Below are 25,121 nucleotides of genomic sequence, written 5' to 3' on the forward strand. Positions count from 1 at the left end.
GAACTGATTCATCTCATTAAGTGAGAACAAAGCAAATCTTTTTTTCCCTGTCTGTAGTTTTCTGATGGCTTCATGAGCTGAATTGACTTACTGAGGGGTAACATGAAGGCCAGAGGTGGCTTGAAAGAGGTAACAGGACTAGGTAATGGACTGCTGCTTTCAGCAGCAGGAAGCTGTTAGATTGACTCTGCTGCATCATAACAATCCTCAAAGTTATGAAAGAGCAAAGGTTATAAAGTAAAGTATACATCTTCTTCCACTGTGATTCACAACTGAAAACACTTCTCTGTAGTTAAATTCAAGAAAGATATTCATAGGTGGATGGTTATTGTATTACAACTGTATTTCTCATAAAGAACACTGAAATATGAGATTTATTAAATAAGAGTTGATTACAGTGATGATGTAATAATATTTTTACTAAAGGAGAATGAGATGCATTCCTATTTCCTAAATACAAATACAATTCAGTCACCTCTGACTGCTAAAGTTGATTTTGGTTTGATCATTTCAAAATACTGGAATAGAAAAAGAAGAGGTTAGCTGTTAGAATGAAGTGATCGGTTATTATATGAACTTCACAAGCTTCCTAGAGCTATGTCCTCAAAAGCATTTGTTTTCCTAGTTATTCCTAGCTTCCTTACTAGCTATACAAAACTTCCTACCTATTGCCAGTTTTAGAGCTTATGCACAAAGTTGTGATCTAAAGAACACCTACTCAGCTACTGTCTAAATAAGGAGTATAAAATAACTTTTTATTTCATTTCCAGGATTTCGGAATTTACATATTGATGATCAGATAACCCTCATCCAGTATTCCTGGATGAGTCTAATGGTTTTTGCAATGGGATGGAGATCATACAAACATGTCAGTGGTCAGATGTTATATTTTGCACCAGATTTGATACTAAATGAGTAAGTAGACTCTGCTGTTCCGTAATATAAATGACATTCTGAACCTATTTGTGTTAATGAGAATGTAACTTCATTGAGGCCAGGATTTCATTCTGTATTTGCTCTGTTGTTTCAAAATTAACATCAGAAAAAAGTGCTCTGGTCATACTCAAACTCACAAACTCAAAGTTCAGTAACTTTGGGAAGGATTTTCTGGAAATCCCCAAAATTCTGCTGGGGTGGCCGAACAGAAGGAGTTCTAATAATATTTTCATTATCTAAGATGAAAAAAAAAAGGATAATGATGCTGTAGCATGATTTACCTGAATTTATGTGACTAAGATATTTCTGAGGTCATGTTTAATATATGGAACTAATTGGAATTATTTTTTGGTCACTGTTTTGCAGGGGTGGTACAAATAGTCTATATATAGTCTAAAACATTCGTTTTTGACACTTTCTTATTAAACCCTGTTTTTCCAAAACACATTTCTTGTTAGAAAATTGTACTAATTTAGCAAGAAGGAGGTCTAATATCAAGGATAGTTTATTTTGAGACTGTTTTTTTTTTGTTTTGGGGGAGATTTGTTGGTATAGATTATCCTTCACTATGCTGATGAATTCGGATAATCTTCATTTCTGTCTTTGTCAGTTTTTCAGTTCAGCAACTTAATATTACCAAAGTTGTAATTTTAGATACTTTGGGTATAATTCACAGGAAGTTTTCATGAATAGTAAAACATATTTTTYTCTCTATGTTTATTTTCCTTAATATATTTTACTTATTTATTTTTCCTTAAAACCCTAAAAGAGACACTATAAAGTGAGATAAAAATTAAGCAAGTTTTCATATAAATCATGTCTGTTTAAAGATTAAGAGGTGGGTTTGCAGAAGACCTAGGCACCTAAATCCAAAATTTACAAACTTCAAAGATCCAATCAATTGTCATCTCAGCTGAAAATAACTTAAAATCTGTAGACATCTAGTTTTTTGTCAGCAATGTTCTTTATACAAGATATTCAGTGGATTAGGCTCTACAGCTCCTGGTCTTTTCTCTTTCAGATGACTGCAAGTCACCATGAGATTATAGAGTAATGAATTAATTCCTGTCCCATATATATTAATTATGCTGTACAAATTGAAGCACTTTAAAGGGATGGGATTGAGAGAACTTTTCACTGTATTCTGTCACAGCATACTCTGTGATATATATTGCGGTTACATTCAGAAATACAGATTGAGATGTCTTCAGGCAGTAATAACACGTCCTGGAATATTACCCTTCATGTGGACCACTGCTGCCATCTGGTGAAGAAGACTTTAAGTACTTTCTTCCAGAAAAGGGTTGWGATTTATGGGCCCTGATGATAAGCCCTCCAAAAGGGCTTCTTGTTTGCAGCCCAAGTCTATCTACATTGAGAAAGAGGCGGACTGACGATACACCCTTCTTTCAATTGGAGAACATCTCAGCGGGCTCAGCTTTGAAACATTAGAAACAAAGAGTTAGAAACAAAGAGTAATTGGTACACCAAATCATAGCTGCAGCTATATATTGGGGAAAAAAGTTAACTTTTATATCAGTAAAATATAACCCTCTTCTTTGTCTGCAGTGATATATAAGGTTGTACTTTCATAACCACTTTAAGCCAAGGTAACTGCCAAAAGCTGCCAAAAAAGGCAGCCCCACCCACYTGCCTGCCCCTGGCCATGCATTCCCATAATTTCCCTTAAGATGGACCAAACACTGGCAGGCTGCACTGTAAAACAGATAAGGAAACTGATATACTTGAAAAATGCCTAGAAGAAGCAATTAATTTTCAGATGGAGCTGATCCCTGCTCTGACTTACCACATGGGCCATACAGGCACTTATGCCAGAATAGCAGGAGTGCGCACCTAGAGGTGGGAAGAGATAATGGAAATTCCTTCTATAGTGGCAACCCACGCTTAAGTTGTTTTGAAATGACCATGAAACCACAATCCAAAGATTGTTTCACAGCCAATCTCTCATTTAGAGAATTTGTCCAGAGGTCAATTCTGGTGCTCCTTGAGAATGACCTCCTCAGTAGCAGCAACTTTGAACGAAGAAAGTCAGGACTGTTAGTTTGACATGGTTTCATGAATTAATATTAAATCACTACAAAGATTTACTGTTATTTATACTTTCCAGTGTCTGAAAATATGGCTAAGAACAACATTTAATAATACCAAAATGTTGAAAGCTAATACCCTTCTAAGATGCCACTTAGGAATAGGGAATAGCAGGAAAGAATAAAAAAGGAGATTTAAAGTAGGCGTGGAAATAACCAGTCCATTCAGATCTAACAGATCAAAATTTTATGTTTAACTCGTGTCAAAGCTGGTGCAACAATTCAGATTTTGAAAAAAAAAAAAAGAAAGAATTTTCATTTAAGATAACAGTACCACTTAAAATAACAGCAGAAAAAAAMCTCAATGCATTGAGAAGATTCTTTTAGGCATAGAAAATATCTTCTGGTTTCATTATTAGGAGTAATATCTGCAATCAGGTTGGAATCCTGATCTGAATTTCTGAAGGTTGGAATTTCCTTTGTAACCAGTGACAAAAGTCCCTTTGGTCTCATGGGGCAAAATTTAATCTTGTCTTTGTTGTTGCAACTAACATTCAGATCAGAATGCAGCTTTGTAAAATTAGCCCATGTTATTGGACCTTCAGGTTCAACTTACAAACTTTAGGATGCTATTGTTGTAGTCATTTCAGTTGAAAATTGCCTTCCCAATAAATATATGCAATAAAATATATTCTGAACAATAAAATCTCAAAGTGAAAAATAAGATCCAAGTGCTGCAAAACCCCCTACAATTTTACGTATTGACTGATGTGATTTGTCCTATTTACACACATTCTTAGATAAGGCTGTAGTAGGGTCTAAATATATTTAAAACATTTTTTGTATATTTATATTTAATTATTTTAAACTATTAATGGCATAAACTGTTACAAAATAGTATCATTGCTGTTAGTGGTAAAATGTTATTTAGATTTGCCACAAAGTATTTAGTGCATACTAAATACATTTTCTCAAAACCCAAAGACAAGTTTTTATGAAACCTATCAGACTTAGGAACAAACCATCTTCAATTTTACGTTCTCTTTTCAAAGAATAAAAAAAATTGCCAACTTGTAAAAGAAAACAATTTCACATCACTATTACTATATAATACTACAATATTTCACATTATTATTTTATTTTAAATTAATAATAAGCCCTCTTTTTGGTGGTTAGCATTCAGCTTTGATAGCCTCCAAGGTTACCTTTTGGCCCAGCAACAACAGAGTAAACATCCAAAATAATAGCAAATTTGTTACTATTAAAAAACTAACATAAGTACAGAAGAATCCTTATTTTTTTCTCTGTATGTATAATCTCTTCCCTTAGTTTCAGTAATGTGGTAATTAAACTGGTAACAAGGCATTTCCTTCAAACAATTAGAAGCTGAGCCTTTTCTTTATTTTCTTTTTTTTTTTTTATAACCTTTTCTGGGTGTAAGACAGAGGATGAAAGAATCATCGTTCTATTCACTGTGTCTATCCATGTGGCAGCTCCCACAGGAATTTGTCAGACTTCAAGTTAGCCAAGAAGAGTTCCTATGTATGAAAGCACTTTTACTTCTCAATACAAGTAGGTAGAAAATTGTTTTATTTCTGTGTAACGTATTACGAGTAAAAGTTTAGAGTTTTGAACAATACTGTTTAACTTGAAAATTGCTAAGCTATCTGGTCTAATAAATGGAAGACTTCTTTAGGAAAAAAATGTTAGTCTTCCAAGACCTAAAAATACTTTCTTGAATATTTATAAGAAGCAAATAATCTATGCTTCATCCTTGGTTTTGTTGTGTATAACGTATAACACTGGAGAAATGTTGGATCCAGTCTGACATACAGCTATACTGCATTATATATTTTCAAAGCAAGTGTGCTGTATTTCATCCAGGAAGCTCTTTAGTTTAAATGAGTCTACACGGATAAAGACCCCTTACAAGCATTAGAAATACAAACAAGTATTTAATAAATTGTCAGACTTATTGACTGAGGGCTTTATCCTGGTGAAGAAGTTAAAACATGCTTACTCAAAAAAAAAAAAAAAAAGGGGGGAAGTGGGCATGCCCAACAATACTAGCATTTATTCAACTTCTCCTATTTGTAAAATGGTCAAGCTTAGCCCAGATATCAACAAATGAAAATGTTGTTGTGATTAGTTGTCTGTTCGAGAACAAATCTGTGATCACTCTAATCATACATGTCTTTTTAAGATCCCAGCATACACAGTGGTTTTTCACTTTTACTGGGAAATATGGAAGTGGATGAAGTTCTCTTCTGAACCCCTTTCTAAAATACTAAGTACATGAGCTGAAGCCATAATTGTCTGTGATGAATCCCCAGATGAAAAGTTTTAAAATGGTACAGCTATTATTAGAAATGAGACTCAAGCAACTTCTTAAACTATATTTGTAAGAATGGTGAGGTATGGTTCTCTACATACCTACTGAGTGGGAGAAGAGACATGTGAATCCTGCATAACCTATTTCTCGGCTGTGCAAAGTTTCAGTAAAAGATAAAGAACTAAAATTTATTCCTTCTTAAGCTGTCCTTGCCTGGTATTTGCATAAGCTCATGCTTAAAATATCGGCCAGCAACAGAATGTAACGTTAGCTCATATAAATATAAAAATTACTAAAATAATAGTAAAATGAATACACCCTGCTAAAGCAATAAAAATAACGTGGACCAAAATTCTTCTCTGGTATAACTCCAGTTGCTTTGTTGGAATTGTTCGGTGTTGAACATACTCTTATTTTAAATGTGTTCCACCTCTTTTTCCTCACAAAAATAACTCCCTTGTCTGTCTGACCATTAGAGAGAAGTCTTACATTTCAGTGAAATTTAGATACATTTGTGATATTCCAGCTTTCCACTATAATCCCACAAAGCTCAAATCATAATGGATTTTTTTCAAAAAACGCTGCAAAGGTCCACTCCCTCTCAATTATGAGTGCATCATTTTAACAGTATTCATCCAGCTACCATTCTTTATCAGCTGCATTCCTCTCAGAAATTAATTTCTAAGATGATGTATGTAAGTGACAAATGAATTTAAAAAAATTACTATTTCTGCCAATGCTGATGAGTTTTGCTTTTTGTTCTCTCCTGCACTTATTGTCTTATAGGAAAAAACAATTTGTCAGATCTTTAGGAAAAGGAGCACACCTAACCATTGCTGCTGAGACATTTAGTAAACTTTGGTACTGTATAAATATAATACTTTCCACAAAACTATGCTCAAAAGAAACATGTAACCTAATTCTTGCTATAAAGTGTTTGTTTAAGAGTTTTGTTATTTTAGTCATGGTATTCACTCTAATCCTCTTCAAATGTGAAAGTATGGCCATTGCAAGTTTTCATATACTAACAATAAATCTATTCCCAAATTTTAGTCTCTCTTTCTGTCTTCTATTTATTATTTAGATGAACTAATTTTTGCTTTTTATATAATTTCAAAGAAACAATAGTTTGTATTAAAGATAACTAAATGACAGTCTCAATACATTTCTAATACTGAATGGAAATGCCAGCCTAAGTTTTAACATTCTTTTCAGATTTACATTTTTCCCCTCAGTTTGCTGTAGCTTAGACTTTCTTTCTTTGTATTGTACTTGGACAGTTTTAAAGCTGTCTTGAAAGAAGAATTACTCTTTGCAGAAAGTGAACCAGCTTTTTTATTTTCTGCAATTTTTTCCTTTTTACAGTTCCTTATTTACTACATGTAATATGCTGTGTTGTAGTAGTGCCCCAAAAGTTCTAAATAGTGCTTCATCTATCAAAGGACACACACGTCTAGGAAGTATTACTATGAATAGTTCAAAAAGAATATAATTTAAGAAAGCAGAGCTGTGCCACAAAAGAGAAAAATAAGCATATAATAAGTTCAGTTCTAGCTTTAGAACTCCTTGCCCCAGACTTTCACTTGTCTGAGGAGAATCTGAGGAAGAACCATCCTTGGCAAACTGGATTGTTTCATCTCTTGGGCAGTCTCCTAGGAAATAAGAGACTTGTGCATAAATCAGAGGAAAGTAGAGATTTGAACTTCTGCTTTGTTAGCTCTCTCTGGACTTGAGATGAGGGAAAATAATTTTTGTATGTTTACCTGAAAGAAATATTTCTTTCCCCCTTACCTTCCTCTGAGGAACAGACAGACAGATATGACTTAGGCAACTGATTTCAGGACTGGGTATATGGTTTCTGAATGGAGAGCAGTGCATCTCAGTGCAGGTTTAGATTTGCTACTTAATTCTCTTTCAGGGAATAGGTTTAGGTCCCACCCCTGTGCAGCCATCTCCTTTTTGGCAAAACTGGGTGGCTTCTGTTTTATGAATCCCATTCTTGGGAATCTAACAATACAGTGCATTGTACAGAGAGCCAGAACACACTTTTTTTTTAATTCTAATAAGTGACAAATCACCTGAAAGTTAGAAGTTAGTGTTGAAAAAGTCAACGTCATTGTGAAGCAATGTTTTTTTAAAGAGATTCAAATGAAATTTGCTAGTTGTAGGCTCATATCAGATTGAAGATATACTAGATATTGAGATCAAAGATAACTGGTATGTGATTTATTTGACTATGTAAGCTAGTCCTCATAAGATTCTTTGAGACTCTGTGAAGAGGAAATAAGCATCTGTAAAGCGAAATTCATCTCTTTCTAGACCTACTTCTGAAACAATTAACATGCATTGTACCCTGGACTTGCCTGATTTTTGCACTAAAAATACAGGCAGCCTTGTCACTAGCTCAGATGGAGGTGCCTTCACTGTAGATGTCTAAAGTTAGGTGAGGTAAATCCTTCCCTTTATATTTGCTCCCACAGTGTGAAATGTCAAAAGTGATACTGCAGTGTGAAGTATCATTAGCAAGAGAGAAAGGAAAGGGGAAGAAATGTAACAGTTCTTTCAAAAAGAGTATGTTTGAAACAAGCCCATGTTTTAATAAATGATTACTATAAAGAAGCAAGGACTTAGATTTGATTGCAAGATAGGAATATTTTTTCAAGTTTTCTTATGGGCCTTTGACAACATGTATTATAAGACTTGTGGATTACTCTCTTCCAAATCAAGGAAAGTAGTGGTTGTAGCTAATGCCTCTTTCCTTACAATGCCACCAACAGTTATCATCAACAATCAGATATGATCCTGTCACTAGAAGTCACTAAGAGGTTCGTTTCCTGATGTTCTCTCCATGTCTTCATTTTGGTCATCAAAAGAGTACTTAAGAGTAATTACTTAAGTAATTACATAAAAGTAATTTCAACCATTTGCTCTTCCTGCTATTTCCAACAAGCCATCCGTGTTTGATACTCTGAGAGTACATTTATTCTGTTAAATAAAAGAGGTCCAAACAGTAGACCTGAGCCCTGGATCCCTTACCATCTGCGCTGATTAGAAGTAATTAGTTCATTCCTTGACTCCATTTTGAGTCTTCTCTTGAAGATATATCTGCTATAAAGAGGGCTGACCCTCAGCATTGTAAACATGAGCCAATCCATGACACTTTTCCTAAGGTCAGGGGTGGTTCTTTTGGCCCTCTTCTATTCAACATATAGGTATAGCTGAAGTTTAAGGCTATTTCTAGACATCAGAAWTTAGCACAGTTAATAATGTTGTTGATAAATCCTTTTAACTACAGTGTATCACTGTTTCTGCAGTCGCTGCCTAACAGGAAGAAATATGTGCTATATAACAATAAAGTACACAGTAAAATACAGTATAAACTGGTCCTGTATTTTAAATCTTTCTCATTGTGTTCAGAATAAATTGCAAAACAAGTGTTACTTTCTTTTTAGTTCCTTTGGAAGGGCTAAGAAGTCAAAGCCAATTTGATGAGATGAGAACAAGCTACATTAGAGAACTGGTGAAGGCAATTGGTTTGCGCCAGAAAGGCGTTGTGGCCAACTCGCAGCGTTTTTATCAACTTACAAAACTGATGGATTCCATGCACGATGTAAGTTTACTTGTTAATTTGTTTTGCTTTTTATGTCAGAAGGAAGTAATAAGTCTTAAAAGTAATTTTATGGAAAGATGAAGTGGCTAGTCAACATTTCTAAATGAAAAACTGTTATAACTAGAATTTTCCTTTAATGTGTATATCTGTGTGAATATGTATATATTTAATAATAAATATGTATTGTATGCAAGATTGTATGGTATACAAGATTTAAGTGTGTGAGAAAAATGCGTTTGAATGTTGCACTATTTCTGCTACTATTAATTATGTTTGTTGGTAGGGATGTATGTGTRTGTATATGTGCTAGTGAATGCTTAAAAACATTTTGAAAATGCAAACAATAAGCAATTCAAGTTTTAAAGTCAGGCTACTAAGAATTAGGGAGAGACAATCAAGATTGTTTTTCAACCATAATTGACTACTAGTCCCTGTATATTATAAGCAATTTTTAAGTATTTGTCTATATTCTGGAAGTGACTAATCTTTGACAGCTCTAATAATGAAATAGACATTCATAAGGGTTTTAAAAGATGAAACTGAACCCTTTCCACATCCCTGAGATTATAGCATACATCCTATTGGCTTAACATTTATTAAAACTGTGGAATGAATGACATTCTGTATAAACCTGTATCCATGTGAATATTGTTTTGTAATGGCTTGTATATCTCTGCAAGAGAGGCAAAAGCAGAGGCACAGGGCAACACTTGACAATTTTAGCAAGTACTTGAGGAATACATTAAGATAATCTAGGAAGATTCCTTTTGAGTTCCATGCTGGTTGAGGGGAACTTAGAATCTCAGGGAAAGATGGTGTCTTTACTTGTTTGCATTCTTCTGCATTCACCAAATCTGCATTTTATTTTCATTCTTTGTGAATAAATAGATATTCATCTAAAACCTTTTATTATCATTAATTACTCCTTTTGGTAGGGGGAAAAAAAAMCACAATAACTTGAAGATCCTATTTATTGGAGTTAAGAGAGGTAACAGTAGTGATAATTATGTGGTTCACCAAGTAGTCCAGAATCTTTTGATCCATTGCACAAACCTCTCCACAAACTTCTGCCATCCACAGAAATCATATTCACAATTTAGGTATTACACCTTCTCAGATAACAGCACAAGGAGTATGAGACAAGTAAGAAAAGCATCCTTACATGCTAAGGTAGACAACAGAGAATATGGAATGGGAGAAGGAGCTTAACTTTAAGTATTTAATTGTAGTCAGACTCCAGTCTTCATTTGGAACTGTCAGTGCCAAACCCCTCCCTGCAGATGGAGTTCAGTTGATCACCTTATACTTGCGAAAACAAGTCCTGTCCAGTCTATTACTCATGGTAGCCCTGTGCTCAAGGAGCCTGTTTGGGCATATCTTTCTTGGGATAAAAGTTCTTCCTGCCTTACTTGTAGTAAGAATTTGCAATCTGAATCTCACAGCATCCAGAGGAGAACTCTTGACTACTGGGCTGTAGAGTCAATCTCTTCATTTCAAATACTTATGCAGAATAGCCTCAATGGGAGCAAATGAGTGAGACTTGTTGCAAAATATCAAGCAGAGTGATGGTTAGTGTAGTGTTTGGGACATTCTGTATCTTAGTTCAAGTCCCTATTTCCAGCTCAAGCTGACAGAGATGGGAGATACAAGAAAAAGATCACCCTGGAGGAACTACATGGTGTTAAGGCCTAGGGTGAGAGAAATTGTATGGTCTTTGACAACATAAAGGACACAAATGTGAAAGAAAAACTGCTATAAACTTGAAACTTCTCAGTTGAAGAAGATAGAAGAGGTGAAAGAGTGAATTTTATTAAGCAGTTGCTTTGAAAGGGAAGGGGCCTATGAAGTTTAATGTTTGTGACATACCCAGATATGATCATAATCAGAACCATGGAAAAGCTCACAAGGAAATAATAAATTCAGTCCTCAAAGCAGTATCTGAATAGCATGCAGTAAATATAGCATCAAGACATGTTGAACATCAGAAAAAAATAGAAGATTCAATAGTTGTTTAGTAAGTGCCATTGTTCACGTTGCATGTCATTAATGAAGATGATACTACTTTCTAATGACATTAGTGAGTCACTCTTTTCTTATATAATGTGTCCTTTAGCTATATTTATGATTTTTGCCTTGGGAAGACCTTTTGATAGGGAATGCTGAGTACCCTCATTACTGATTCAAGGAATGACAGATAGATGTATAGTGATGTGAGCTGAGGGATGTATAAGTGATGAAAAGCATGTTTATCTGACTACATTACTGTTAGCCTGATTTATCATGTTTGTATTTTATTAAATCCAGCTAGTGAAACAGCTCCATCTCTTCTGTCTGAACACATTTCTCCAGTCCCGTGCACTAAGTGTTGAATTCCCCGAGATGATGTCAGAGGTGATTGCTGCACAGCTACCCAAGATTCTGGCAGGGATGGTGAAACCTCTTCTCTTTCACAAAAAGTGAAATGTCTTTTCTCTTATCATAGAGATGATTTCTGGGTCATTTTTTGTTTGTTTATTTTGGTCAAGATTTTGCAATGATGTCAGGACTTCAGTATATTTGTCATACTTACCCTACCTATTGCTTTATACTTGTAACATACACAAGCCATGTAAGTTTGATGTACATATTGTGAGTTCCTGATTCCTTTTACTGCAAAAATCACAACAGTCATAAGAAATGCTTTATAAACTTGGCTAGATTGCTCTTTAGATATGCATACGAATGATAATGAAAAGAGCTTTCAGATTTCTAAGAACAGTTATCTTATATGTTTTTCTTACATATTATACGCTTTCAAATTTCTTATATGACATGGTGTAAACTTTTTAATACATTATGTGCGTGGGTACCTGTGGGCATGTGTGTAATACTAAAGATTTTAAAGAAATTAAAATAACATTGCCCACATTTTCTCATGGWTATTTCACTTTTTACTTAATAATCTGCCTCACAGAAATATCCTTTCAAAATAAGCTGTCCAGACTTAAGTAGATGTCACTGTAGTATCTTCATGAGTAACTAAAGTGCTAGCAGCAAAACATACATTCATATTCTTGTCTGTGCTCATACTGCATTGGAACCCTGAGTTCAGTGTGCTGTTTTCTGCACCATTTGGTGCAATTCTCCTTCAAAAATTGGAAAGCTTATGAAAATGTCCACGTATGTTATGCCAGAAATAATGTGTATGCAAATCCACTCAGCTTTAGTTTGTGTTATTTTCCTTTAAAGTTTGGCATTTGCTAGAGCTAAATCACTTAGCTATAATCTTAAATTTGTCAGCTTTAAAATTCTGCGTTTCAGAAGCTTTAAATAGAAATTTTTTCAGAGAGTACAACTCTTAATAATGTTTTGAATCTTAATGTTGAAAAACAACCATTAACATCAAATTATAGAGAGATTAAATGCAGAAAGAAATGGAGAAAGAAATGGAAAATATGACTACAAAGTTTTTGATACACATTAGGCTCATTTTGTTACCATTTTGTAGAGGTAAATATTTTATGCTTTAAAGGCATGCTGTTATAATTTGGGTAACTGTAAAAGAGGAATCAAACTAAATTAGCTTTATATGTTCAAGGGGAATGTCATATTTTACCATGAAAATGAAATATTTGACTGAAGAATGATAATGTTGTGGTGTTTTTGCATTAGGAATGAGTATAAAACAACTCTTAGATTTGGAGCACTAAATTGTACATGTATTCAAACAAAAGAGAAATGGTTACAGCCCCAAAAGAATTTATAAGGCTATTACAATATGAGACATTTTTGCCAGTCACTACAAATGGTACTGAAGTTCTGTAGCAATGTAGGAGATAGTGAGTCACACTGGGGTACTTGTTAGCCACACATTCTGGCTCTTCCCCCCTTACACATTGGATACATCCATCATGTCAGTCACATGTAACAAGATATATCCTTGTCATGTGAGCAAAGCAGAACTGCAGACCTGTTGAAGTTCAGTATTCCTGTTTAAGTCAGGGTGACCCGCATTGAAAGTTTAAGTGATTTTATTTGTTCGTAAAGATTATGTCCTGATTCTTTAAAGAAGAAATGCTGAGAACTGCCATCTAAAAGGTAGATCTAAAGATATCTTTGTTATTTATCATTTCCTAAAGCCATTCAGGAAAAAGCTATGTTACAAATGGGAATAAAAACATTTCAGCTCTCACATAGTAGTACAAAATCCGCTAGAGCTGGGGAAAAGAAACATCCCTAGATAAAATGGCATAACCAGACTTTCTTGTTAGTTGACTACGTAATTTTTAACTGCCAAGAGACAACCATATTTTCAGTACAGTCTGACTTTTAACTTTGATCTTTAAAGCAATTATGTTTTAATAAATAACACAAAATTCTTTATTTCTGAATAATGAGGCTTTAGTTTCTTGATTTTTATTTGTATTTGCATTCAGTAATTGTGGAGCTCAGTTAAAAAAAGTTGTTCATTTCAACCATCCAGCTTTTGTATAACAAAAATATTTTCATGCATTCTCTAGTAAGTTAAACATTGCCATATGATTTACCATTCAATAAACAGATATTACTGTTTATAGTAACCTGTTAACAGAAACTTCCCACACTAAAAATTATTCCTCAGCATCCTAATTCTGAAATTAGAAAATGGAACAGTCAATATGCTTGCCTTAAGAGTGCCCTAGGTCAGCCTATATCTGCCTTTTACTCAATTCCTAAAATTTGTTCCAAGTGTCTGCCATGTCACTGTGTCCCGTAAATATGGCAGCTTACTCTGAAATACTATATATTTGTCTCAAAGGCATCATCCAAAAGAAAGATCAGATGTCTTTTGGGAATAAATAGCAAATGAATAGCAAATTCTATTTCTTGAAGTTCTCTATCTCTCAGAAAAAATTCCCAGAGCATCATGATCATGATAAATAATGCACTGCCCAAGACTTTCAGGAGGAGTTTGGCTAAAAGTGGCTGCTATATCTTTTGAAAATCCTGTATTCATTATTAGGTTGTCTAAAGTTAGACAAAACTATATTAATTTGAGATCTTCCAGCTTTGAGCCCAGTTGCTAAAACTGCTTTTAGTCTCTATTTTGGTACCATCATTTTCTACAGATTATACTGCTACCATTAACAGTAATCAAAACACAAGATTTTTTTCTCTTCTCTTGCAGAAATTTCATGTGCTGTGATTTTGCAACACTGCAGCCATATCCAGAGAACTATCAGCAAACTAGTTTTCTCTAGGAGTTTTTTAGAGTGTAAGGCTTTTCAGTTTTCTGTATTTCTCTGCATTTATATTTGTTTCAGGATGAAGGTATTTTTTAACCTGAAGTTTACAAATAGGTCTAAATAAACAACTTCTAATGCTTTTGTATATATTGAACAAGGTATAAAAAGGCTGCATCTTCTCATGTTGCATTTTGCGTACTGGTAGTAAGAGGTTTTGGTGGACAAAAAAAGTTTTTGCTCTCTGGCATTTATGTGCCCGATTACATTTATAAAGGTATTATTAGACCTGTTGTCTGTGTAGAAAGCTTGCCATCTTCTGCAGATTACAGGCATAATTTCATTTTTCTGACAGGACACTAGAAGTTATTAATTCTTACACTAAATTATGCAAGCTCTGCCTGAAGCTAAGCCTCTCATATTCTGTGCAATTCATGCATTTTTGACCCAAGGCCTTCAGTATTGCCTTCTGCTAATATTTAAGTGAAACAAACAAAGAAAACCACAAAGTCTTCAACTGCCTTCTTTCATCTGTACTGTTATTATTCAGCTTTTAGAGGCATGACATGTTCAAAAGTATTTATAGTTTTTAAAGACTGTTTGGAAAGTTAAACTGCTTGGCTGGAGCAGCCCCAGCTGTGTTTGGAATTGTAAAGCTGTAGCAATGCAGGACAGAGAATGAGAAACTTCCAGCACCAGCAGGTTGCCCTACCTGTTCACGCGTGGCCTGGAGTTGCTTGACTGTCATACCTGCTGTGGGCAAAGAAATTCAAAAGGTCAAATGCATAACTCACGTTTTCAAAGCTCTCAGCTGGATCAACATTTCTGACATTCATCTGGGGAGGGAGGATGTTGGTTGTTAACAGCTGTTCCATGACCTAAGGAAAAGTAGTCTGGGAATCTTTCAATTGATTTTGGAACAGTCTTGTTATATGTGTATATAATAAACTGAAGTTTAGGTATTTTTGGCCTCCAGCTGTTCCTTCAGCTGCACTGCAGTTTTATTTTCTAGTGTTACTTGTAAAATAGATGAGAATTCAGTTTGTATTTTCTGAACGGTCAATGCCTTYGTGCTTTAGTTCTCTTTTGCTTTTTTTAAGCTATGGAAGTATGTCTCTCTCAATGATTATATAAAGCAATTGAACAAGGAAGCTAACAGAAAGATAAGAAAGAGATTTTGCTTCCACAAAGTAGAATCAAAGAGCAAGCATCAAGCCTGCAGGCATTATGACAAATCCCAGTAATTAAACTTCAGGGTTTTTTTAAGTTAGAACTAATCTAAAAACTTTTTGAGTTTTTTTGACAGAACATCTGCCAATAATTTGGTTTTATTGGGAAGCTCAGCTGCTTTATTGCATTCCTATCTAAGAACAAATCCTTATTCTTATTATCAGTGGCATATCAGTAGCATAAACTGTAATATCTATAGGGATCCTTTCCTCCCATCCTCTCTTACCTGCATAAACATAAGGTTAGCTTATCGCTAGAACAGGAGAGCAATGGGCCGTGCTCCCTCCTTTCAGCTCTGCAAYTCCAAATAAGCATTTGTTGTCTCACATGCCATTGGTGGCAGGCTGACCTTTCTTCCCTTCGGATAAATCAGCTTGCAGCCACAGAGCCAATATCCAAAGCCTTCCCAACTTTCCATGGCTCAAAAGCCTTTGTATATACTGCCAGGCTAGATTGTCAGCATTGCTAGATTTACTGTTTTGTGCTGCTCTGTGTCATGATGACCTAACTGTTGAACAGCGGGTTTGTTTATAATTTAATTCTCTTTTCCCTCTTGGAAGATAAAAAGAAAAAAAATGTTATTTTTAGGTGTTTTTTATTTTAAAATTTATGCGCTTTTCAGATAAATATGCTATTAATTTATTATATTGAAGTTATTTGTATACAGAATGATAGTATAGATTTTCAGATTCTTGAGCAGAAGCACGTAAGTAAAAGATTACTGCATGGATAATGATAACTGAGTTWAAATTGTAGCTGTTCATTTGTTTGTTTGAGGAAAATAATCCTCAGAAGGTACCGATGCCGTCTGAACTGAATTCCTTATTCCAGCTTTTGCATAACTTTAAGTACATGAGCAGTGCTGCTGCCTTGATGTATTTTTTTTTTTTTGCCTACACTCTGGCATTTTCTTTCCTGGATCAGGCCCTCAGTACTCTGTTCAAGGTTTAAAGAGTATAAAGAATACCAAAGAGTAGTGAACTTTCATTTAGTTCTAGTTCATCATTTAAAATTGGCAACATTTCAGTTTCTTGCTGGTGTGAGTTGTGCTCATTATAAAAATAACATCATAGGTCTTTTAGCCATAGATCATGTTTTTCTGGGAAAGAAAACTAAATTACCCTTTCACCTCTACAGGTACAATGGTTCCACCAATTTAGCGTTCAAGCATATCAGTGAGGAAGTTCTCACAATGTCATTTAAATAGTCTCACTCTATTGCATTTTCCCACAGCTCAATTTAAATATCCAACCAACCAGTTTAGTACTAAAATCTCTTTTTGCTATGTTGAGGAAAAAGAAAGTTTTCCAGGAATCCAGAACTCCCCATCAGTGAACTCCACGTGGTGTAYTTTCAAACAAGATGCAAGATGAAAAACATCTAGTGGCACAATAAATATTTTTTGCCATCAAATCTGAGATAACTGAGCAGACCAGTACAGAGGCCTTTGTATTATACAGATGAGACTTTTATGGACGGTACCGTAAGTCAATCATTGCATATTGCACATACATTTTCCACATATGCCTCTTTTTCATGCACTAGATAAAAATGCTTTTACACTTCATACCCTATATTGTTGTTTTATGACCAGTCTGACACTCTAATCTGCAATATCATCCAGTTGAGAACAATGTTCTCATCATAGCTCTCTTCCAAAAAATTTGATTTATTCAGGCAGGTCCATTGTGGCTCTGTGAAATTTGACTGAATAAGCAAAGCACCAAGTGAACATGTATATGGCATCATACGTTCAGAAAGTGTGTAAATGCTACTTAGAATACTGGATTCATGGAAAAAAAAATTAAAATTCATAGGTTGCAATATTGTTATCACTACAGTTTTAAAAGGAAATTTGTTTCAAAGGCGTATACAATTCTATTGCATTCTAAATACTGCCTATGGCTGATTGTGTACTGAAATTTAATAGGATCTCTAATCCATTTTCAAAAAAAGAAAGCTCCAAGGAACTGAGTTTTCTAAGTCTTACATGAAATTTGAAAACTATAAACCTGAATTTTATAAATTGCCCAAAATGGACAAATCTATTTAAAAGGCAGTTGATTGTAGTTGTTACCAAGTGTATCTAAATGTAAGGTTAAAGCTGTCATTATGAATAGTAGTGTTTCACGCAGTGCTTTTTCTGACAGTTAAAGAACACTGAGCATGAATAGTTGAAATACTTATTTTAATATCACACACATGCAGGCATGCATACAGAAACACACGTGCGCGCACACACACACACACACACACACACACACACACACACAGATGTAGTTACAATAGCATCCCTGTATACAACTCAAGCACTTTTAAAAGATAATGGGTTTTTTGAGGAAGGCCCCAATACTAGTCCATGCATCTTATCCTTTGTAGAAATAAATACATGTTATAAAGATCTCATTATCATAATTTTATTTGTGTATTATAATGAATTGAATGCACTTTCACTGGAATGAATTTTCACCTACAGCTCAGAGGAAGTTAGGATCATGACTTAAACTTTCAGTAAAGGAAATGAAATTTCGGAGACTGGTGGATGGTAGTCCATATGAACTGTCATTTTGTTAGACGTCTTTTTGAAGATGTCATATCCTCAATGTGTCACCAGACCTTCAGAATAGTGGCAAAGACCACTCAATAGAAGAAAGAATATGCTCCATACCATTTTCCCAGATCCTAGCAAAATTTGCAATAAGAAAATGTGGCATTACTTTGCTGTTGAACATAAATAGATTCTTTTCTAGGCAAAGTACAAAACACTTGCTAAAAATTTTGCACTATTAAATAGAAGAAACATGACAACAGAAAGTATTAAAAGGGTTTTTTCAACTGTTTACCATTACCTGAAATGCCCAGGTAGTCGGGCTATGGAGGCACCAAACAGTCCGGTTCTGTTCTATCATGATGGCATTATGCATAATGGATGGTAGTTCAGTCTTTTGGGACTATCATCATTGCACACCATGGGTTAGCCAAGGGATTTCTAAGAATGAAAAGGCTTTACAGTTAAAAATGTAATTGAAAGTTTTGTATCCCAAAGCTCATCATTCAATATAGTCATACTGCATGCAGTCCAATTCACTCCTTACACCAATTTTACACAAAAGCATTGTCATTGGGTTTACTGATACCTGCAATTTATAGTGACGGTTACATTCAACTTACTTAAATTTTACTTGGAGACAGGAACTCATACCCTTTCTCAAGCTTAGTAATACAGATCATGTGTCTATTATTTGGCTAATTACAAAGCTGTATAAGCAAAGTATAAGCAAAACATCTGATATTAAAAAAAAAGGGGGGGGCTGAAAATATTATTTTAGAAAAGCTTGCATTTAAAGTATCCGAAAGTCTTCACTGAAGATGGCTGTTAATTCAAAGTAAAACTACGTTATAGAGAAAAAGCACAATCTAGGATTTAAAAACCAACATGGGGAACTCTTGCAATACAGGATTTCTTTCATGTTCTGAATCTCACAAAAATTCTGTGTCTCAATTTGCATATTTGTAAAATGCCCCCCCCCCACACACACACACATGCATACTTTCTTTCACATGGATTACTTGGGGGGGTGTAATGCATTAGCACTTGGTAAAGGCTTTGCGATCCTGGATGGAAAATTCTGTAGAAAGCCAAATATTAATATTTAACTGAGACATATTTGGACTGATGTTAGTATTGCTCTGTATTTAATAATCAGGAGTGTGATGGACATAATTTACAGTCTATTGCTGTTATTTTTATAAAAAAAAAAAAAAAGAGAGAGGCTTGTATAAGATTCCTGTATTTTCCAGTGAAGAGGAATTTGCATCTATATATTTGTAAGTCTGAAATAGCTTTCAAGTATTTTTGTAAAGGTGTTGTCTAGCTACATTGTGTCATATCCAATAAATTGGAGATGTGCTTACTTTGTAGTAGTACGGGAAGTGTTTAAGACTTCAGTTACAACTAGATTGGAAAGTAAAGAGAAGCCACAACATAGCACCATGCTGTAATTGGCCAGAGGTTTCCAATTACTAGCATCATGCCGGCTCATACTGAAAAAACATGGTTGCTTTTCGTGGTGGTAGAAGCCTCTGGTGCTTGTAGTGCTTCTGTGGTGCAGCAGCCATGGAGGTTAACTTCAGTGTGGTTACTTTGGCAGCTCCAGTCACAGATAACAGACACAGCTTATTTATTGAATATAAAACCATATGGGGACAGGGAATTATTTTCCGTTTTGTTTTCAATTCAAACCCTCTACAAGACTCAAAGAAATGGAAGATGAGGATCTTTTTTTTAAACTTATGTGGAYGGTGCTGATTTTAATAAAAATTGCAAAATTGTTATTAGATAAAAAAAACCTGAAAAATAAAAGGCACAGTGCATTCCTGATCTTCTGGCATAAATACATCTAAAGGAAAAATCTATAAAAAAAGAAAAAAAGAAAAATGGTCTGAACTGTGGTGACTGCATGCACAATGGTAATATTTACAGTGTTAATCTAGGAGCATCCAGATGCAAGTATAATTAGCAAAGCAGTCTACACACTGTGTAATGATTTATTTATATATATTTTATACCAAAGTTTTAAGAGTAAGTTTTCCATATGCAGTGCATACATGTTACAGAGGCTGTCAGTGAGCTCGTGAGCTGTGTCCATACTGCTAACTGGAGCCTCTGCAGTCAGAGGCAGACACTGTCAGACTGGCTTCCCGGACACGAAGCTCTGCAGGAGCTCATCCCCCACACAGCCTCCCGGCACTGAGCAGTAGAGTGTTTTCCAAATGCCAGTGCACAACAGCTCACTGAGTTGGACTGGCACAACCTTTCTGTGGTTGCCTCAATAGGGAATATCACCTCAGACTTTTAAGGAATTGACTTGAGCATTCAGGTGATCCTTGCCTTAGCCTTAATCCTGCCTGCTCTCCAGCCTTCTCCGATAGCCCGTGCAATGGGCAAGGATGGGGCCTTGGGCCAGCCGGGGGCACTGACTGTCAGCAGAATTGCTGCGTGGCTCAATGCTTTTTTCCCTGAAAGGGAGGGACCAACTTTCTCAGTTTAAACCCTCTCAGTTTAGGGGTACACTGATAGTTTTGTTCTGAGTGGGAGACGTCAGCCCTTGCTCAGGAAACACTGTAATGTTAACGTGCTCTCAGAGCAGCATTGACCATGGCAACAGCAACAATGATTTTTTTTTGCATTATTTCCACAGAATACAGTACATCTTGAAAGTGATGTTTAAGTTGCATTTCTAAATGCCCTCGTTCTTGTCAATTGATCTCAATATTATCAGTAATCCATGTGCACAGCATGAACAGTTTCAAAGGGCTATGATTTACCACATAGGTGACTTTTTCCAAATTAATTTAGTTGTTTGTTAGACAAGACATTCCATGCACCATTAAACAACAGCAAAAGGCTTTTGGTCTCTGCAACAAAATATGTATAAATTCTGTCAGAATGGGAAGTCTTATTAACAGCTATAACACAGAAAAAAAATGAAAGAGTTTTTGAGATACTGAAGAACTAAGAGATGTCAAAGTTTAAGACCTTGGTCCTACTTAAATATGCATTCAATTAAGGACACCTGTATTGCTACCTTTATTTAGTCCTCAGTCATCTCTTTATGCACTGATATTCCTCTGGATTGACTGGACTTTGTATCTATATGTTATGTCCAATTTCAATCTGAATGCATGTCTCTCACTCAAAAATGGTTTTGGGTTTTGTTTTGTTTTTTAGGAGAAGTGGTAGTGGAAAGGTGTAAAAGAATAAAAGAATTTTACCCATAATTTGAAATAAGATGCTTAAGTCATTTGAGGCAGAAGCCTTTGCTTTAACCTTTAACTAAATGAGATCTTTTTTCATTATTACATTTCAGACACTGTAATGATACAGCTACTGTGGAGATTGACTCATCTCTACCCAGTGCAGGTGTATATTCACTTCATCATACTAAAGAGTTCATAGAATAATCTACCACTCACATCTTCTCAGTAAAGAGATCCTTGCTTTTTTGTGATTACCTAAGTGAAAGAAACGAGAGGTATCAGAAATCATAGCATGCAGTAATTTGGATGAAACTATGACTTCCTTTTTTATACGTCAAAAGGAAGAAGCTGAGGCAATGGAGATGATGATAGCAACAAACTGAGCAAAGGCTGAGGTGACTCCAGAAGGAATTCCACCATCCTAAATCRGGGGCAGTACAATTTTCTTTTGTTGCTGTTTTTTATAGAACTCAGATGTAACCTACCTTAAAGAAAAAACACTGACAGGAATGAGTGACTTTGAAATTGTGAAAAGCTGAAGAGCAGTGTTTGTTCCTGTTGCATGCAGGAGACTAGCTTAGCTGCTTGTTCATGAGATGTACCCAAACACAGTGATAAAGAAACATCCTTTCTTTTCCCTCTGAACAAAAACTATCCAACAAAGCTAATCACATTAGTTAAAAAAGGCATCAGTATTCACCCAAGTTTCTCTAGCTAATGCATTAGTAGATATCTGGACATTTGGCTTCCCAGTTCATTTTGTCAGGAAATATTTCAAGTGATGCTTTAAACACTGATGAGAAAAAATTATTAAGGAAGGGCTTCAGCAGTAGTGGAACATGAACCCTCTTTGCAAAACTTCATTGTTTCTGAGATATCTATGTATTGCTCTGAAGGTAAAATAATTGTTCTTTTTTGTTTTACATTTTCTGAATTATATGCTAATAACATAAACTAAGCAATGGACCAACCTCCCAAAATAACTGCATTACATGTCACAACTGGAAGTTGAGTCAAATGTTAGGAGGGCATTTACTGCAAATTTCTCAAGAGAAGGCCTGATTAGATAGCTCATATTGAGCCAATGTAAGAGGACTCAGGAAATTGTGCAGAATGATAATAAATTTTCCCATCCAAGGCAGACACAGTTTTCCATAATAACAGTTTAGAAACAGTGTTTTTCATGGACAAACATAAGGATCCCTCAAACAACAGCAACAACAAAGGAAATAAAATGACCATTTAAATTATGGTTTTATGAAAGGATACATTTGCATCATCACTGCCTAAAAATTTATTTTCACTAAACTGCTCTGAGGTTTTCTGCTATCTACCTGCTTCCTTTTCAGACCCCTGGAGAATACTACCAGAAAGTTCTTGATGTATTTCACATTTGTACATGGAATTTCCTTGCTGACAGGGATCCTGTTTGTTCTGTTGTAATTCAGGACTCACAACGGTCACAGCTTGCACAGCCTCAGTTTCCATTGCTTTGTGCTCAGTTTCACAGTTCAGGCACACTGAAATTCTGTCTTTACTGTCTTCTTGTGAGGTCCTTGCAAATACCATTTGTTTCACTCTGGGAACCAGCTGTATCCTGTACACCAATTAATTTATCTGGAGAAACACTATAGATTTATGAAGCTCAGATTTCTTATCTTTCTTCCGCCTTGGTTTGTGAATTGTCCTTTAAAGGTTTTCTCATGGGCCTTTATACCGTATAGCCATCTCATCTTATTACGGGCTATACTTCAATTTCTCTAGCAATGGCGGGCACATATGGTCAAGTTTGGACTGTAGAGGGATAGTCCTGCGAGTCCCAAGATGAGACTTGTTGGAGTCTCTTGGCTCCTACTTGACCAGCTGCTGCGTCGGGGCGTGCCGGGCACCCAGCACTGGTTCCACAAGCCGGCGAGTGCCAGGCACCCCGCTTGTCTCCATCCCTCGCTGCGGTGTCGCAACAATTTGTGCTGCAACGCAAAGGCCCTCACCGAATCTTTCTTCAAGCCCAGTTGGTCATTGATGGGGATGGAGTTCATTGTTGTCATAATGTAAAACACAGAATTTCAAATCTCATTTTGAAAATATTCACGATCAAGATAAGCCACATATTTCCCTTTGAAAGTGTTTGGTGTAAGAAGACAAAAGCAATGACCATCAACAAAAACAAATTGCTAGTATTTTTCATTCAGACTGAACTCTAATCCCTTATAAGGGCACCCCAGAGCCATTAACAGTAATTTCAAATGAAATATACCCATGCTAAGTCTAGCTAATCAGCTCCTCAATTATACTGGCAGAAAGATGTATTCCAATTACCAAAGTACTTCAAGTGAATTAAGACTCCTTTCTGTACTGGCTGTGGAGGTCACTGAATGTTCCTATGAATCCTTGCATGTTTACATTAAAAAAGCACACCATGATCTTTGGCAAAGGYGCTTGCTCTAGGTTAGTTCTGCTTTTGAGCTTGTTGCCATAAATACAATAGAAAACCATCCAACCATTGCAAAAGGAGTCAAGAATATACTTCAATACTTTATTTCTGTATCAGTGATTAATCCAAATTACACAGAAATACCTTTATAAACATGTAATAAACTTTAAAAAGCTGCAAGTGCGGATACCTTAATTACCATGTTTAATAAGCATAGAGTTCATGCTAAAAAGGAAGCTAGGTTTTGAAGCAATGGATCATGCCTAACTCATGTGACAACATTCACAACTGGGACCTCAACTTTGCTGCCTGTTTTCTCTACCTTTACACCATTTCCTTGGACTTCCTGAATCTCTATCGCTACACTGTTTCCTGAAATTTCTTCTCATTGCTAGCAGAGGGCTACAGCCAGCATTGCTCCTCAAGAGGCACGTTCKAATGTGGCTGCTGAGCCAGGCTTCCGTTCTGCTTAACCTACGCCAAACGTGCAGATGCTTCACACAGCTGTGGGTCACTTGAATGCCTATGCTTTGTACGACAACTTTTCCACAGCTCAACTAATCAATAGAACAAATCATAGGCTTAGCAACTAATACAGTAAGTACCTCAAATCTGCATACCAGGAAATCCATTTTTCCAGACATATGAGGATCAGGTAGTCTGAGGTGTCTTCATGCAACCAAACAGTGAAGTCACCCTTCTATAAGGAACACAGATAGATAGTGTCTCATCGCTTGGGAGTTGTCATTTTGGTGATAATATGGGAATGTTGTGCTACTTTAACAGGAATTTGAGTTTTTTTATATTTAAATGCTCATTGAAGTGTCAGCACATCACAAGCCAGCCTATCTGCTTCTCAGAAATAGAGAAAAATCAACTTTTTTATGATGCTACGGAAACAGCCTTACAGACACTGGGAAAATGAATGATGAGATCTCTTTTAGGGCTTAGTCTAGGCCATAAAACTAGTCTTGGGCTATAGTCACTCTTGCAGCTTAGAGGATCTGAAAGCCAAGGAGTCTGAATCCCAGCAGGGGAGGGCAGAAAACTGTAACAGAAAATTTATTTCAGATTTTGAATTTAAAATCTGTGATGATCTATCATTTATTTTGCAAACCATCAAAATGCATGTATCACTTCTTAATCATCTGTGAACCATCCTGCCTGGAACAGGAGAGTTAATTCTTCATTTCCCTTTATGCCTGTTCCACAGATCTGCAGATCTGGGAATCCATGACAGCTCTTACCACTCATGCTTTCAGTCGTTAATACGAGCAATGGTGAAGTAAGCCGTTAGTACTGCCCCCAGACTACGCTGTCATGGTGAAGTCCAACGTGGGCACAGATGTAGGCTGACAGATGTACTTCAGCATGCCAGGCATGAGAGGGCAATAGGGCAGTGCTGGTGATCTCCTGGCAATCGCACTCAGCTGCCGCTGCTGCTCCCGGTGTTGCCTCATTGCTGAAAATCCACGTGGTGCTAGAGAGTGTTTTGGGGAATAATCGGTGACAGGTTAGTCACAGATGTTTCCTCTAAGTCACAGGTTATTTCATAATAGTTACACACTAC

At 35.8% G+C, this 25,121-nt stretch overlaps 1 protein-coding gene across 1 annotated transcript in view; it reads left to right on the top strand.

Moving 5' to 3' along the window:
• The window catches only part of PGR (progesterone receptor), a 36,966-nt gene extending 25,503 nt beyond the window's left edge, over window positions 1-11,463 (top strand). The window contains exons 6-9 of the mRNA XM_026073783.1: window positions 771-915; window positions 4,426-4,556; window positions 8,769-8,926; window positions 11,231-11,463. Of these exons, the coding sequence (XP_025929568.1) occupies window positions 771-915; window positions 4,426-4,556; window positions 8,769-8,926; window positions 11,231-11,386 (590 nt within the window). The 3' untranslated portion in view covers window positions 11,387-11,463. The remainder of the gene's footprint in view (window positions 1-770; window positions 916-4,425; window positions 4,557-8,768; window positions 8,927-11,230) is intronic.
• Window positions 11,464-25,121: the final 13,658 nt, after the last annotated feature.

This window comes from Apteryx rowi, unplaced genomic scaffold, assembly GCF_003343035.1.
Source record: "Apteryx rowi isolate R43461 unplaced genomic scaffold, aptRow1 scaffold_378, whole genome shotgun sequence".
In the NCBI taxonomy this organism is placed as follows: domain Eukaryota; kingdom Metazoa; phylum Chordata; class Aves; order Apterygiformes; family Apterygidae; genus Apteryx; species Apteryx rowi.